Source organism: Mustelus asterias, chromosome 21 (assembly GCF_964213995.1).
Source record: "Mustelus asterias chromosome 21, sMusAst1.hap1.1, whole genome shotgun sequence".
NCBI classification, from domain to species: domain Eukaryota; kingdom Metazoa; phylum Chordata; class Chondrichthyes; order Carcharhiniformes; family Triakidae; genus Mustelus; species Mustelus asterias.
In genome coordinates this window covers 17342633-17358371 of record NC_135821.1, presented here as the reverse complement: position 1 = coordinate 17358371, position 15739 = coordinate 17342633, and the positions used below count along the sequence as shown (strand labels likewise).

Genomic DNA, 15739 nt, shown 5'->3' with positions numbered 1-15739 from the left:
CTTAAAACCCTCACTGTTAACTCATCAAAAAACTCAAATAAGTTGGTTAAACACAATTTGCCCTAACAAATTGTTCTGGCTTTCCTTAATTAACCTGTATTTGTCCAAGTGGCTATGAATTTTGTTCTAAATTATTGTTTTTAAAAGTTTCCTCACCACATTGGTTAAACCAACTGGTCTGAATTACTGAGTTTACCTTTACACCCTTTCTTTGAATACTTTTTTGCAATTCCCCAGTCCTCCAGCACCACCCAAGTCCAAAGAAGATTGGAAAATTATTACAAGTGCCCCTGCAATTACCTCACTTCCTTCAGAATTTTTGGATGCATCTCATCTAGACCTAGTATTTAATTTTAAATACAGCTAGCCACAGCAATACCTAGTTTATCAATTTTAAACCATTCAACTATCTGAATTATCTTCTCTTTCACCATGACCAGCACAGCAGAACCTTCCTTGGTAAAGACACTTGCAACATATTAACATAATATCTCAGCTATGACCCCTGCCTCCATACACAAATCTCCTGTTTGACCCCAAATTGGCCTCACTCCTCCCTTACCACCCCTTTTAATTACTTCTTCTTTCAATTCCCCTTTGAACCTTTGATAGATTTGTTCTGATAAAAATGGAAGGCAAGTTTAGAGGAAGCGATTTTCCCTCTTCCCCCCTCATAGTCACCTACCTATTGTCCATAAAGCAATGGAGGCTAGCTTGGTGGCCTCCAGCTTCCTCTTCTGCTACCATCAATTCCACTGCATTTTACTTGCCAAATTCACAGTTTTAAACTAACTGGCAAACATATAAATATATATTGTCCATCTGAAAGGGCACTGTAGAATAGATTCCTAAGCTCTTTTTTCTGGTAGTTCCTGCACTTTTGTCAGTGTAGTTAATTCAATGCAATGCTTAAAATTCAAACATTTATAGCACAATAGTATTTACAGTGCTGGAACTATGCAGTGGGTAGATACAGACAGTGAACCTTTTAGAGTATTTGTGACAGGCCTGTACACCTTAAAATTAGAATGAATCTAAGTTAGTATATAAATTTGTGCCGATATACCACTGCAGGCGTCAGTATTAATTGTGTGAATCAACAACATGACATGCTCTTGGAAACTCATTTCATGCAATATTCTTACCGCAAATAAGGAAACACGCCTGTACCTTTCAAAAAACCTTCTACATTCTTAAATGACAAATCAGAACCTCAATTTCATAAACCATAACCTGTGGAATACAGTAGAGGCGGTTGACATGAAGTGAACTTGAAGCACGCATATAATTTTACAGAGAAAAATGGTTAGTTCAAATGTCTGAATAGGTTAAGTTGCAAAGATTGCAAAAGCCCAGGCTGCCTGATGTTCCACACAGTGAAGCATGGAATAAGGAGGAAGGAATAGTAGTAATGTTACTTGGGGCTGTTTACATACTTGTTCTGCCAGCCCATTCAAGCCTGGCACTATAAATGCCTGACAACTTGATGCCAGCCTTCCTCCTTTCTCAGTAAAGGATAGTATGTGAGATGCTAAGGTGGAGCTGGGAGAAGAGGGAATTGTGGAAATGGATATTTTTTAAAACAGAATGCCTAATTGAGAATTAGCTTGCAATGGCCCACGCTTATCTTAAAGAAACTAGAAGGACACAAAGCCCCGGGATAAAACATGTGCATCTAAATTTAGGCCCAACAAAAACCAAATGGTTATATTTATGAAATTACAGTCTCATCATTGAATGAAGAAAATTCCTCGTACAGGAAAGAGTCAAATAAAAATGAGTCAATATTCAAGATAAAGCTAATTTCAACTTTTCCACACAAGTGCATTTTGCTTACGAGTTGGTGGAACATGTTTCACTACTGCAGCTCAGGATGAGGCACGGTTGAAATGGTTGGGCCGCATTAACCTGAAGCGAAGGGAAAACAGAAAAGAACACTGCACAAGCAGGAATGGAGAGGAAAGATGAGCATTCAAAGCAGGCGATTCTCAGAAGCATCGATCTACGGCACTATCACAGACTCCTCTCACGTCACCTGGTTCTAGATGTAGAATAGGAAAGCGTGTATAGAAATAGGCTCTCTGAAAGCTTTTTATCTCTGCAACAGACACAGAGACATCAAGACAAAAATAAGAAAAATGAATCCTTAAAAAAATCCCACTAACAATGAGAACTACAGGATACACAAGATTTGGTCTCTTTAGGTAGTTAGTCAATTGTTGAATGAATCATTTAGCAATTGCAGCATAATCTCCACCTTCAGGAGTTGGTGCTGTGCACAGACCAGGAATTCCTCTATGGGTGGGAGATATCAAAAACAGAAATGTCACTTTTATCACTTAAATGTCAAATTATTGAACAGTAACAGCACTAGCAGAGCAATGCGAGCAGATCACCTGCCTATCTTTTGCTACTGGGGATTTGGAAATGGGAACGTGGAGCTAAAGATAGAACATCCTATGGTAGAAAGTAATGAGTGAAATTAAACAGATTGAATCCTACCAAGAAATGCAATTACGTGGTTTTAACACCTGCTTGAATTCAAATGCAAGGAAAATCTCTCACTGTGCTCTCTGCTAGCCTGACATCAGTCATTGCGAAAGTCAGTTTATATTAAGGAAGCATTAAGAATGTGCTTAGAAAATCAGTGATCAGACAAAGTCACTTGGCTTTAAATAAATGAAAATGTTTGACAAATCTATTAAGTTTTTTTTTGAGGATTTAACCAGTGATCCAAAAGTCATCCAACAAGTTGCCACATTAAAGATTAATACACAAAGGCTCATGGATAGTGGATTGGGTTACAGACAGGAAATAAGGTTTAGGGATAAACAGTACATTTTCATAGAAATCATAGAACCCTACAGTGCAGAAGGAGGCCATTCGGCCCATCGAGTCTGCACCGACCACAATCCCACCCAGGCCCTACCCCCACATATTTACCCACTAATCCCTCTAACCTACACATCCCAGGACTCTAAGGGGCAATTTTTAACCTGGCCAATCAACCTAACCCGCACATCTTTGGACTGTGGGAGGAAACCGGAGCACCCGGAGGAAACCCACGCAGACACAAGGAGAATGTGCAAACTCCACACAGACAGTGACCCGAGCCAGGAATCGAACCCGGGACCCTGGAGCTGTGAAGCAGCAGTGCTAACCACTGTGCTACCGTGCCGCCCAATTTGGCAGGCTGTAACTAGTGGAGTGCCGCAAGAATGAGTGCTGGGGCCTCAACTATTTACAATCTATATTAATGACTTAGACAAACAGACAGAGAGCAATGCATCTAAGTTTGCTGACGACACAGTGGGAATGCAAGCCCATGAGAAGAACACACGAAGAGGTTGCAGAGAGATATAGGCAAATTAAATGAGTGGGAAACAAGATGGTACATGGAGTATAATATGGGGAAGTGTGAGGTTATTCATTTTAGTAGCAAGAATAGAAAAGCTTTTTTTAAAAAAGATGCAAAACTTGTAAATGCTGAAATTTAGAGTCTTGGGTGTGCTTGTACAAGAAACACAAAATGTTAGCATGCAGGTATAGCAAGCAATTAGGAAGACAAATGGCACACTGGCCTTTAGTGCAAGGGAACTAGAATACAGAATAAGGAAGACCCCTACAATTGTACAGGACTGTGGTTGAGAACACACTGAGAATACTGTGCGCAGTTTTGATCTCCACCTTTAAATGAAGGATAGCAAAGGTTCACTAGATTGGCCCATGGATTGAGAACGTTAGCCTACAAAGATAGGTTGAGTAAATGGGTTTGTATTCTCCATTGAAACATCTCGTTAAAACATACAAAATTATGAAGGAGCTTGACATGCTAGACACAGGTTGATCCTCCTGGCTGGGGAATTTAGAACACAAAAGTACAGTCTCAGGATAGTGGGCCAATCATTTAGGACAGACATGAGGGAAAAATTTCATTACTCAAAAATGGCGTGAATCTTTGGAATTCTCTCCCCTAGAGGGCTTTTGAAGCTCTATCACAGAATATATCCAAGGCAGAAATACACAGATTTTTGGTCTCAGGGAACAGAGGGATATGGAGAGTGGGTGGGAAAGTGGGAGTTGAAGCCAAAGATCAGACATAATATTGAATGGCAAAGCAGGCTCAAATGGTCTACTCTTGCTCCTATTTCTTACGTGCTTACTCAAAGTCTCCAAATCAAAGAAATCACATCAAATCATAAATCGATATATTCCACATAGCAGGAAAATGATCCTTCCTACATTCTACCAAACCTCTATTTTTCCATGTTGTTTGTCTGAAATACTGAAAGCAGAAGTCTAATCAGCAATTGGGATTTTGGGGTGAAAACACTCCACTGTTCAATTCACTAACCGCTGCTTAGAATGGGGTTGCTGAAAATAATTTTTAATTTCCTTTTCTAGACAAGTAAAATTCACCTGAAGCAAAGCGAAGCGAATTGGATTGTCCCTTTTCCAAGATAAGTTGGGGTCTTTTGGCTACCACATTTCCACTAGATTTATTAAGCTATCCTTGCAAATGTGTCTGTGCTGGACTCTTGCAATCATAGCATTATCAGGTACATGCTGCAAAAATTTTCAGAACTCAGTTTAGCAAGTGACTGAAACACTGAACTTAATTCATGATTTCCCTAAATCTAAAAAGCATAAGCAGCAGATTACGGTATTACCAAAAAAACTCTTCAAATCAAAAGCTACAATAAGCAATAGAAGCATTTTAGAAGCTGAAGTTTCTAATTTTAACATACCATCCCTCCAGAGATCAGCTATAAACTTATCAGATGATTGGTGCAGTAAAGTGGCGATGTTGTCATTCAGGGGATCCATGTTCTTCATCAGCCATTCGTTCGCTTTGTAGTCCACCTATATTGCAAACAGGAGATACCTTACATAAATACCTTAATCAACAATCAATTATTTAATCTGTTGAGTCCTGGTTACAAAGTCTGATATGCATATTTCACTTTCATGTTCCTTGTAGGAGTGCACACGTTCAGGCAAGGAGAGCAAAACAGGTCAACAAGATGCAATTGAATGACTGGATTATTTCACACATTTATGGCGATTCTTTTCAATAAATTATGTAAATGATAACTGCATCAAGCTTTGGATCAGCCTACCTTGCCTGCATAGTGAATAATGCAGAAGTCCGCTTTATCTTTTAGCTGCTTAGGCTTCTGGAACTTAGGGTGGGTTCCCTGTTCCTGCACCACCTTCTCCACAAATGTTTTATCAGTGGCTTTGGGGAACCAACACTCTTCATCAAGCAGAGCCAGGATACCAGGAGGACTAGCCTGATTAAGGAAATATTTTTTAAAAATTAATCTCAATATACTTCTGGAGAGCTAGTTAGCCAAAATTGAGAAACATTACTCACAGATTTTTCAATTAGGTCAATGCAAGGCTGCAAGTCAAGGCCAAAATCAATGAAGTTCCATTCAATTCCTTCTCGCTGGTACTCTTCTTGCTCCAGAATGAACATTGTGTGATTAAAGAGTTGTTGAAGCTTTTCATTTGTGTAATTAATGCACAACTGTTCAAAGGAATTCAGCTGCAAAAGCACAAAAAATAGCATCACATGACAACCTAAATTCCCCAGCCAGGTGAAATAAACAGTCTTAGTATTTATCCTGTAAAGCCCTTTCATAATGTTTCAATGAAATCACTTCTCGCTCTTCTAAACTCCAGAAAATGTAGACCTGATTTACTCAACTGCTTAGCGAACCTTCGTTCTACTGCCTCCAGTGTAAGCATATCCTTCTTTAAACATGAAGACCAAAATCTCAAACATTCCAGGTATGCTCTCACTGAAGACCTGTATAATTGCAGCAAGACTTCTTTATTCTTGTACTCCAATCCCTTTGCAATAAAGGCCAACATGCCAATTCTGTTCCTAGTTGCTAGCTGCGCCTGCATGCTAATTTCTTATACAACAAAAACAGAAAGCTGGAAAATCCCAGCAGGTCTGGCAGCATCTGTAGGGAGAGAAAACAGATGTTTCAAGTCCGCATGACCCTTATTCAGAACTAAGGAGGGGAAAATGCGATTATATACGAGGAGGTGGAACAGTGGTTAATGGGAGCTGGGAGAGATGGCAATAAAGATGTGGTAAAACTACGGCCCAGTGGGGGAGGTAATGTTTATGCATCGGAACAAGAAAATATTTGGGGCAAAAAAAAGAGGTAAATTGGAGGAGAAAGGTCGCAGTCTAAAGTTATACTCAATATTCAGTTCAGAGAGCTATAACGTACTTAGTGGGTGACACAGTGGTTAGCACTGTTGCCTCAGCACCAGGGACCCTGGATCGATTCCAACCTTGGGTAACTGTGTGGAGTTTGCAGGAACTCCCCTTGTCTGCTTGGGCTTGCTCCGGTTTCCTCCCACAGTCCAAAGATGGTTAGGTGGATTTGCCATGATAAGCTGCCCCTTAGTGTCCCAAGATGTGTAGGCTAGATGGATTGGCCACAGTAAATGGGGTTGCGATGGGGTTACAGGGGGGAGGAGTTTCCCTACTCTGTTTCATGTCCATTAACTAATCTTCCATCCATGCTAATACATTACCCCCAACTCCATGAGCCCTTCGCACGAATTAACTTTTTGCATGGCACCTTATTGAATGCCATTTGGAAATCCAAGTATACTTCACCTACTGGTTCTCCTCATCTACCCTACTTGCTACATCATCAAAAAACTAAAATTTGACTAACTGGGATTTTTTTTTTGTAGAACCATGTTAACATAGAAACATAGAAACCCTACAGTTCAGAAGGAGGCCATTCGGCCCATCGAGTCTGCACCGACCACAATCCCACCCAGGCCCTACCCCCACATATTTACCCACTAATCCCTCTAACCTACACATCCCAGGACACCAAGGGGCAATTTTAGCATGGCCAATCAACCTAACCTGCACATCTTTGGACTGTGGGAGGAAACCGGAGCACCCGGAGGAAACCCACGCAGACACGAGGAGAATGTGCAAACTCCACACAGACAGTGACCCGAGCCGGGAATCGAACCCGGGACCCTGGAGCTGTGAAGCAGCAGTGCTAACCACTGTGCCACCGTGCCGCCCCTCTGTCTGCTCATACTATGCTTTTCTAAATGTTTGTCAAGTCTTCCATACATTCCAGCACTTCCTGAATTACTCATGTAGGGTTAACTGACCAGTAAGTTCTCCATTTCGCACTCTCTCTCCCCTTTGTTTAATAGCCAAGTTACAATTGCTAACTTACATTCTGCTGGGACCATTCCAGATTCTTGGAAATTTTGGAAAATCACAGCCAGGACATCCACGATCTCTTTGAGAACATTAGGACGTAGACTATTGGGCCCTAGGGATTTGTCAGATTTTAGTCCCTTGAATTTCTCCAGTATTTTTCTCTGCTGATGCCTCAATTTTTTCACCCTTATTTGCCCCTAGGTTACCCTCTATTTCTGGTATGTAACTTGTAACTCCTACTGTGAAGCCAAATAAAATATTTGTTCAACGTCTGTCATTGCCTCAATCTTATGATAATTTATCCTTAAAGTTTAAAGATTATTTATTAGTGTCACAAGTAGGCTTACACTTCATTAACACTGCAATGAAGTTACTGTGAAAATCCCTTAGTCGCCACACTCTGGTGCCTGTTCGAGTACACGGAGGGAGAATTTAGCACGGTCAATGCACCTAACCCGCACATCCTTGGACTGTGGGAGGAAAGCAGAGTACCTGGAGGAGAATGTGCAAACTCTGCACAAAGTGACCCAAGCCGGGAATCGAACCCAGGTCCCTGCCACTCAGACAGTGGTGCTAACCACTGTGCCACCGTGTCTCCCACATCCTGTCTCTCCTTCTAAGGAACATTTACTAAGCTACTAATTTCCTTTTACAAAATGGTAAAAATGTTCTTGTGATCTGTTTTTATATTTCTGGCTAGTTTATAATTGTATTCTATTTATTTCATTTCTTTCAACTACTGAGGTGATCCTTTGCTGTTTCTAAAATACTACCAATCCTCAGAATTACTATTGATCTTTGTAACATTATAGCCTCTGTGGTTAATCTAGAGTTAGTGTTTATTTACAGCACGTCACTACTTTTACGCTAACTAAATTCCATTTGTTTTCACCTGTGGAATGTGGGTTAGAAACAAGCCCACATGGATTCGATGAAGCAAATTGGCAATGTCACTCAGGCTGATGTAGTGATGGTTAGTGTGGGGGAAAAGGGAAAAAAAATCTGTCACACTGGTATAGAATTGAGACTGAGATACATTAAGGTAGATTATAATAAGAGACCTGGGTGTGGTTGATCAACATACTTGGTGTACTCTTTTACTCAACTAAAATTTATCATTTGGGCAAGCAGGGAAAGAAAACTCACATCTTTACATGCTTATTCACAATGTCAGTGCTCTCCAAATGTAAAGAGTTCTGAAGTTTGAATATGAAACTCAATCACATGAATTCAAGTATTGCAGTTCTAAATGCACCAAAAAAAGCATGTTGCTCATTGACAAATGGTGCATCATATTCTGAGTTTAACAGGCTTTAGGGTGAAATATGGAGTTCTGAAATCAATCCATGTTACAACCAAAGCTCAGGTATTTAGCATCTTAATGTCAAGTCCCTGAAGCACATCCCAACCAGTCTAAAGCTACTTTACATTCAGTATTCCCCCACTTTCAATTTAAACTGAACGGAAAATGGCTTTTGTTACTCTGTACAGGAAACAGAACACTGCAAATATTCCAAAAATACCAGTGGAGATGTAATTCCAGGATTGCCACAAAAGGCTTACTGTTCTTGGTCTTCGTACCAGAAATCTACTCCTAATTTGAAACATCCCCAATCAAACAACCCAAGCAATTTCAAGGTACCTCAAAGATCTCAAAGCCAGCAATATCCAAAATGCCCACAAAGGAGGCACCCTGTCTCTTGGTTCTATCCAGAGCCTTGTTGATGCGCATCACCAGCCAACGGAAGAGACGCTCATAAGTGGCTTTGGCCAAAGCCTCAACAGCAAAGTCAGCCTAAATGTAGAAAAAATAAATCCAAGTCAGCCAAAAATCAAAATGTACAAGTATTAGTCATCACAGGATTTTTATTAGGAAAACTATGTATTACCTGTAAAATCATTTTAAGCAGTAAATCTCACATGAAGCCAGGGCAGTGAATTGTGTAATCATGATCTCCCAAAATAGGAAGTACTCCGAATAAGGAATATGCCGGATTATGAGGTTTGCTAATATCTATCAAAGCATTATAGATGTGTTAATAGTACAAAATTCAATAGGTTAATATATGTCTATTTGGATCAACGTCAAACTGCTGACTTCAGCCAGGTTTTTCTTCTCGTTAGATCTATTCCAATTTCCTCACTCCTAGCAGATTCACTGAGAATCTGGCACAGGGAAACTACTTGGAACAGTGGCAATGGTTATTTCACAATATAGATGGTCATGCTGGATCTATTCCAACAATTTCCAAGACCCTAACAATTGGTTATTTAGTCAACAGTCCATGATACTCTCTGCACATCTCCTCTGATTAAGTACAGCGAAGCGGATTCACTGGCCACACAATTATTCCAAACAAATATCGGTACTAACTAAGCAGTAGCAAAAGGCAGCAAGAGGTGATCTTTCTCTCAGTCATTGTGAATTAATTTGGTTGAGAAAACAGAACCTCAGGAGCAGGCTTCTACCCAGTCAGTGCTGCTCTATTGGTAGCCATGATGTGGAGATACTGGCGTTGGACTGGGATGGGCAGAGTAAGAAGTCTCACAACACCAGGTTAAAGTCCAACAGGTTTATTTGGAATCACGAGCTTTCGGACCGCTGCTCTTTCATTGGGTGAGTGGAGAGTTGGGTTCACAAACTGTAAAGACTTGCATTCGAACCATTATCTTGCAATTGTGTCTCGGTCTATACATGCCGTGTTTGTGTTCCCACCTCTCCACTCACCTGAAGGAGCAGTGCTCCGAAAGCTTGTGATTCCAAATAAACCTGTTGGACTTTGGTGTTATGAGACTTCTTACTGTGCTCTATTGGTAGGAGCATAAATGTAGCTTGGGCTTCACAACATGTACAATTTTAAAAAGTGCAATTTCAAAACACAACATACTTTTTCAAAAAAAAAAAGAGAAATCCCTTCTTAGCCCCTCACTGTGGGTGAATGCTTCTGTATTTCTCTGTGATGGCTCTCTCCACACTGGCAACACAGATATTAAAACCTAAGCCCACATAACAACTATCCAATGCAGTTGGTGAAGCTTTCAGCTATCGTGGCAACCTTGGATCCAGAAGCACCACAGTAGGAAAATTTGCAATTACTTTCAAGTGTCTGTGGCAACTGTAATTATTTTTAAGAACGTTTGACAAGAGTTGCATCAATTGTAAAAGGGTCAATTGTGATTTTCTTAAAAAAATAGAAATACTGTGTGCCTCAGTGATCCTTGACATGGAAGCAGTATCAAAAGGAAGACAGTTAAGACAGAAGCTGTGTGGTTGACAGACACTGGGGAGAATTGGAAACAGAAGGCAATCAGCACACAAATGCTGACACAAAGAAATGCTCCAGCAGGACACAGGTATCAACCTCATGGTGTGTTTAGCAGTAGCCAAGTTCTGTACAAAAAGGTAGGTTTTCTGGGTCGGGAACTTGCCATCAGGATTGATGTAACCTGCACAAGTGAGAATTTGTAGACGTGTGCCTGGTCAGTATTAATTATATCCAGGGATCTCAGGTACACTCCATTCTGCCAGTGAATGCAATTTAAAGGCAGAACTGATTTAAGTGGAAAAATGAGAGCCCGTGCATACCAGAGACTGAGTTGGAAAGACCATGCGATTGCACATGAAGCCACACTTCTGTTGGGAGTAATACAGCTGGTTGCTTTTTGTAATGGCTATTTAAAGTGAAATTCATCTTCAAGTATTTTTAATTCGCATTGATTCCTATTCATATTAAAATAAAAGCTACAAAAAGTGTAATGAAGTCAGCAATTTCTTCATTTTGGGTGTCATTCAGCAAATTAGGTTATGTTGGTTTATGGCTCCCCCATGGGTTCATAAAAGTATGAAAGCTCTTGCCTTGTAACAGAAATCTGGTTATTAAATGTATCAATGGGGCCGTAGAAAAAATGGCTAGAGTCCCCAACAGCCAGGGGGGGGCCTGTTTATCTGAATTTTTTTCAACGAGCATATGAACAGAGATAACTGGAACACTGGGTCGAGTGGGAAGAGAGTTGTGAGTACAAACAAGTCAACAAACTCAAGAAAAGGTTTGTGGCTTGATTTTGGCTTCATCAATCAGTTTGGATCCGATTAATACCATTCCCTTATAAAACTTTGCATACCCAATTTTAAATACTGTGCATGAATTCTACCAGTTAAGATTCCAGATACGAAGTAGTACTGTTCCAAATAAATGCAAATTACGTTTAAACACTGTTATTCCAACTGTTTTACTTTGATACACAGACTGAAAGAGAAATATTGAGACAGTTTGGCTCGAGTGCATTAATTACTGGCTGTTAACTGTTTTAACAAATTTTAAAATTCCAAAATTTTAAAGGACTTATCAACTTCAGAGTTAGCTTTTAAAATTATTTCTAAGGAAACTAAGCCAATACTCACTTGTTCTTTGGTCTGAGCTTTCTGAACATAGTCCCTCCCGACTTTAATACGAGGAGTGAGGATTGCCCTGCTGAAGTCAGTTACATTGATTCCCAGCAGATGGCAGACCTTTTGGGCAGCTGTGAAGCAAAAACACATTGAAGATTGCCATTGAGAATCTAATGCTTTGCTAACAAACAAAATGTTAGCTGCACCTTCAACAAGCAGAAATACAATATAGTATAGCAATATGTGTGTACATGGATCAAATTATAGCAATATATGGAGTTAACAGCACAGAAGTTGGCTATTTGGTCCAATACCTATGTTCCACATGAGTCTTCTCCCACACCTCTTCATTTCACCCCATCAGCATATCCTTCTATTCCCATACCTTTCACCAACATGATCAAGCTTGCCCTCAATTGCATCCACATCTTCAGCAATTACTCTATGTGGGAGCAGGTATTATGTTTTAACCACACTCTTGAGCAAGAGTATTTTCCAGAATTCTTACTAAATTTATTAGTGACTAGATTTATGACGACTAGTTCTGGACTTCCCCCGACAAATGGGGTCATGTCTATATCTATCCAATCAAATATCCCATCGGGTCACCTCTTAGCCATCTCTTTTCTAGGGCAGGTGGGCCCTTATAAAGTCTCAGTTCTGGCATGATCCTTGGAAATCTTTACGTAATATAATTTCTTTTTATTAAGTAATATAGTACTTTGCTCTGGTCTGGTCTCCAAGTGTGATTTAACAAAGGTCTGCACATGTTTAACAACTTCTATGCTTTCAATTTTATTCTACAAATTAAGTCCAATGCTTTGTTTGCACATTTATTGGCTTTGTTAGCCTGGGTTGCTGGTTTTCAGGCTTTGTGAAACTGGAACCCTTGATCCCTTTCTTCTTCTGCCCCATTTAAATACTTCTGAGGAGTGGGTGGCTTCCTCAGCCCTCTTACCAAACTAGACCACCTCACACTTACCAATATCAAAATAAATTTACTATTTACATACCCATTGTGTAAGTTCGTTAGTTTCTTTTAGTATTTTGTCGCACTCTTCCTCCATATCAATCAATTAATTATTAGTGTGTAATATTCTACTTATGATTCCCGATTCTATCACATGTAAGGCTTACATTAACACTGCAATGAAGTTAGTGAGATTCCCCTAGTCGCCACACTCTGGCGCCTGTTCGGGTCCATGCATCTAACTGGCATGTCTTTCAGACTGTGGGAGGAAACCGGAGCACCCAGAGGAAACCCACGCAGGCACAGGGAGAACGTGCAAACTCCACACAGACAGTGACCCAAGCCAGGAATCGAACCCGGGTCCCTGGCGCTGTGAGACCTCAGTGCTAACCACTGTGCCACCGTGCTGATTACTTATGTAATGTGTAAAAGCTACAAGAGCAATTCTGATTTGATATGCTAAAAATACCCGTATTGGTGCAAACAGACCTTCTTCCTAGTTCTTAGAACATGCACTATACCAGATGTTACATTTGTCTTTTGCCCAAGAAGACACCTCAAATAGAATAGCAGCATATTTATTAAGTATTCACTATTCAAAACCAGCAGTTGCAATTCTAATTGTTGCATGTGACCTACTTCATGAATACTCTTCTAGAAATATGAAACCTCCCATTTTTTTTCTTTCCCCTTCCACCCTTATGACTTGCAGAAAGATACTGGACAAATTTCACCACTTTGTGTTCAGAGATTCAAACACATTCTGCCTACCTCGTGTAATAGGGCATGACTGTAACTTGTAAATCTTCATCTGTATTATTTTAGCCTGTGAATGCTCTGCCGGTCTCTCAAAGAAAAAGTTAATTTAAAGCTAGTAATTAAGATACCCAATTGGAGTGTGGAGCAACCACCCAATTTATGTTTGTCAACATTAAGACATAATTGCAATTTAAAGACAGATGGAATCAAACCTTGTAAACTGCCTGCTGAAAGAGTCAATTGCACCACTGCAATTTAAAATCAAGTCGCATTTATATAGGATCCTTAACATATTACATCAAGACATTTCACAGGAGTGATAGATAAAATGCAACTTTGAGCCATACAGGGAGATGTTTATTTTGACTGGAGCACCTTTAAATTTATGCAGTCGCCAAACAGGGAACAACTTGAGCAGCCTGCATGATACCTTCTAGATTATACAGGTGTGCAAGCACACAGCTTAGCAGGGGACATTACTCGCCACCTTTCGAAAATATGAGATAATCCAAAATGCCTACGTCCTAATTCATGCCTCGTCTCATCCACCCATCAAGCCTGTGCTCATGTACCAATAGTAGCTCCCAGTTAAGCAGGACCTCAATTTAAAAATTCTCATCCTAGCTTTCAAACCGTTCCATGAGCTCACCACCAACACACCATCTCTAATCTCTGCCGGTCTTACAACTTTACCACCTGTGCTCCTCCAGTTGCGGCCACAAGTTCACCTAACCATAATCACTACCATTGGCATTCGTGGTCTCAGCTGTCAAAGTCCTAAGCTTTGGAATCCCCTCTCCAATCCTCTTCGCCTCGCTCCCTTTTTTCCCTGCATGAAGTCACTCCTTAAGAACATAAGAAATAGGAGCAGGAGTAGGCCATCAACCCCCCAAGCCTGCCCCACCATTCAATAAGATCATGGCTGATCTGAAGTGGATCAGTTCCACTTACCCGCCTGATCCCTATAACCCCTAATTCCCTTACCGATCAGGAATCCATCTATCAGTGATTTAAACATATTCAACGAGGTGGCCTCCACCTCTTCAGTGGGCAGAGAGTTCCAGAGATTCACCATCCTCAGAGAAGAAGTTCCTCCTCAACTCTGTCCTAAACTGACCCCCCTTTATTTTGAGGCTGTGCCCTCTAGTTCCCTTTCTAAGTGGAAAGAATCTCTCCACCTCTACCCTATCCAGCCCCTTCATTATCTTATAGGTCTCTATAAGATCCCCCCTCAGCCTTCTAAATTCCAACGAGTACAAACCCAACCTGCTCAGTCTCTCCTCATAATCAACACCCCTCATCTCTGGTATCAACCTGGTGAACCTTCTCCGCACTCCCTCCAAGGCCAATATATCCTTCCGCAAATAAGGGGACCAATACTGCACACAGTATTCCAGCTGCGGCCTCACCAATGCCCTGTACAGATGCAGCAAGACATCTCTGCTTTTATATTCTATCCCCCTTGCGATATAGGCCAACATCCCATTTGCCTTCTTGATCACCTGTTGCACAAGCAGACTGGGTTTTTGCGTCTCATGCACAGGTCCCTTTGCACAGTAGCATGTTGTAATTTTTTTCCATTTAGATAATAATCCAATTTGCTATTATTTCCTCCAAAGTGAATAACCTCGCATTTGTCAACGTTATACTCCATCTGCCAGATCCTCGCCCACTCACTCAGCCTGACTAAATCTCTCTGCAGACCTTCTACGCCCTCCACATGATTCACTTTTCCACTTATCTTTGTGTCGTCTGCAAACTTTGTTACCCTACACTCAGTCCCCTCCTCCAGATCGTCTATATAAATGGTAAATAGTTGAGGCCCCAGTACCGATCCCTGCGGCACGCCACGAGTTACCATCTGCCAACCAGAAAAGCACCCATTTATTCCGACTCACTACTTCCTGTCGGATAGCCAATCCCCAATCCACGCTAACACCCTACCCCAACTCCGTGTGACCCAATCTTCTTCAGCAACCTTTCGTGAGGCACCTTATCAAACGCCTTTTGGAAATCCAAAAACACCGCATCCAGCGGTTCCCCTCCGTCAACCGCATTAGTCACATCTTCATAAAAATCCAACAAGTTCGTCAAGCATGACTTTCCCCTCATGAATCCATGCTGCGTCTGCTTAATCGAACCATTCTTATCCAGATGGCCTGCTATTTCTTCTTTAATGATGGATTCCAGCATTTTCCCAACTACAGACGTTAAGCTAACCGGCCTGTAGTTATCCGCCTTTTGTCTATTTCCTTTTTTAAACAGCGGCGTAACATTAGCTGTTTTCCAATCTGCCTAAAAGCTAGATCTTTGACTAAGCTTCTGGTCATCAGCCCTAATATCTCCTTATCTGGCTTGGTGTCAGATTTTGCTTGATAACACTCCGGTTTACTGCATT

The 15739-nt window shown here is 40.9% G+C and overlaps 1 protein-coding gene across 2 annotated transcripts in view; it reads right to left on the bottom strand.

Moving 5' to 3' along the window:
• LOC144509159 (myosin-9-like) overlaps nucleotides 1-15739 on the bottom strand; it is a 169074-nt gene that overhangs the window by 52910 nt on the left and 100425 nt on the right. For both annotated transcript variants that reach the window (XM_078237578.1, XM_078237579.1), the window contains 5 exons: nucleotides 11625-11743; nucleotides 8865-9017; nucleotides 5378-5551; nucleotides 5121-5294; nucleotides 4749-4863 (listed from right to left, as the gene is read on the bottom strand). In XM_078237578.1, coding sequence (XP_078093704.1) covers nucleotides 4749-4863; nucleotides 5121-5294; nucleotides 5378-5551; nucleotides 8865-9017; nucleotides 11625-11743 — 735 coding nt within the window. The remainder of the gene's footprint in view (nucleotides 1-4748; nucleotides 4864-5120; nucleotides 5295-5377; nucleotides 5552-8864; nucleotides 9018-11624; nucleotides 11744-15739) is intronic.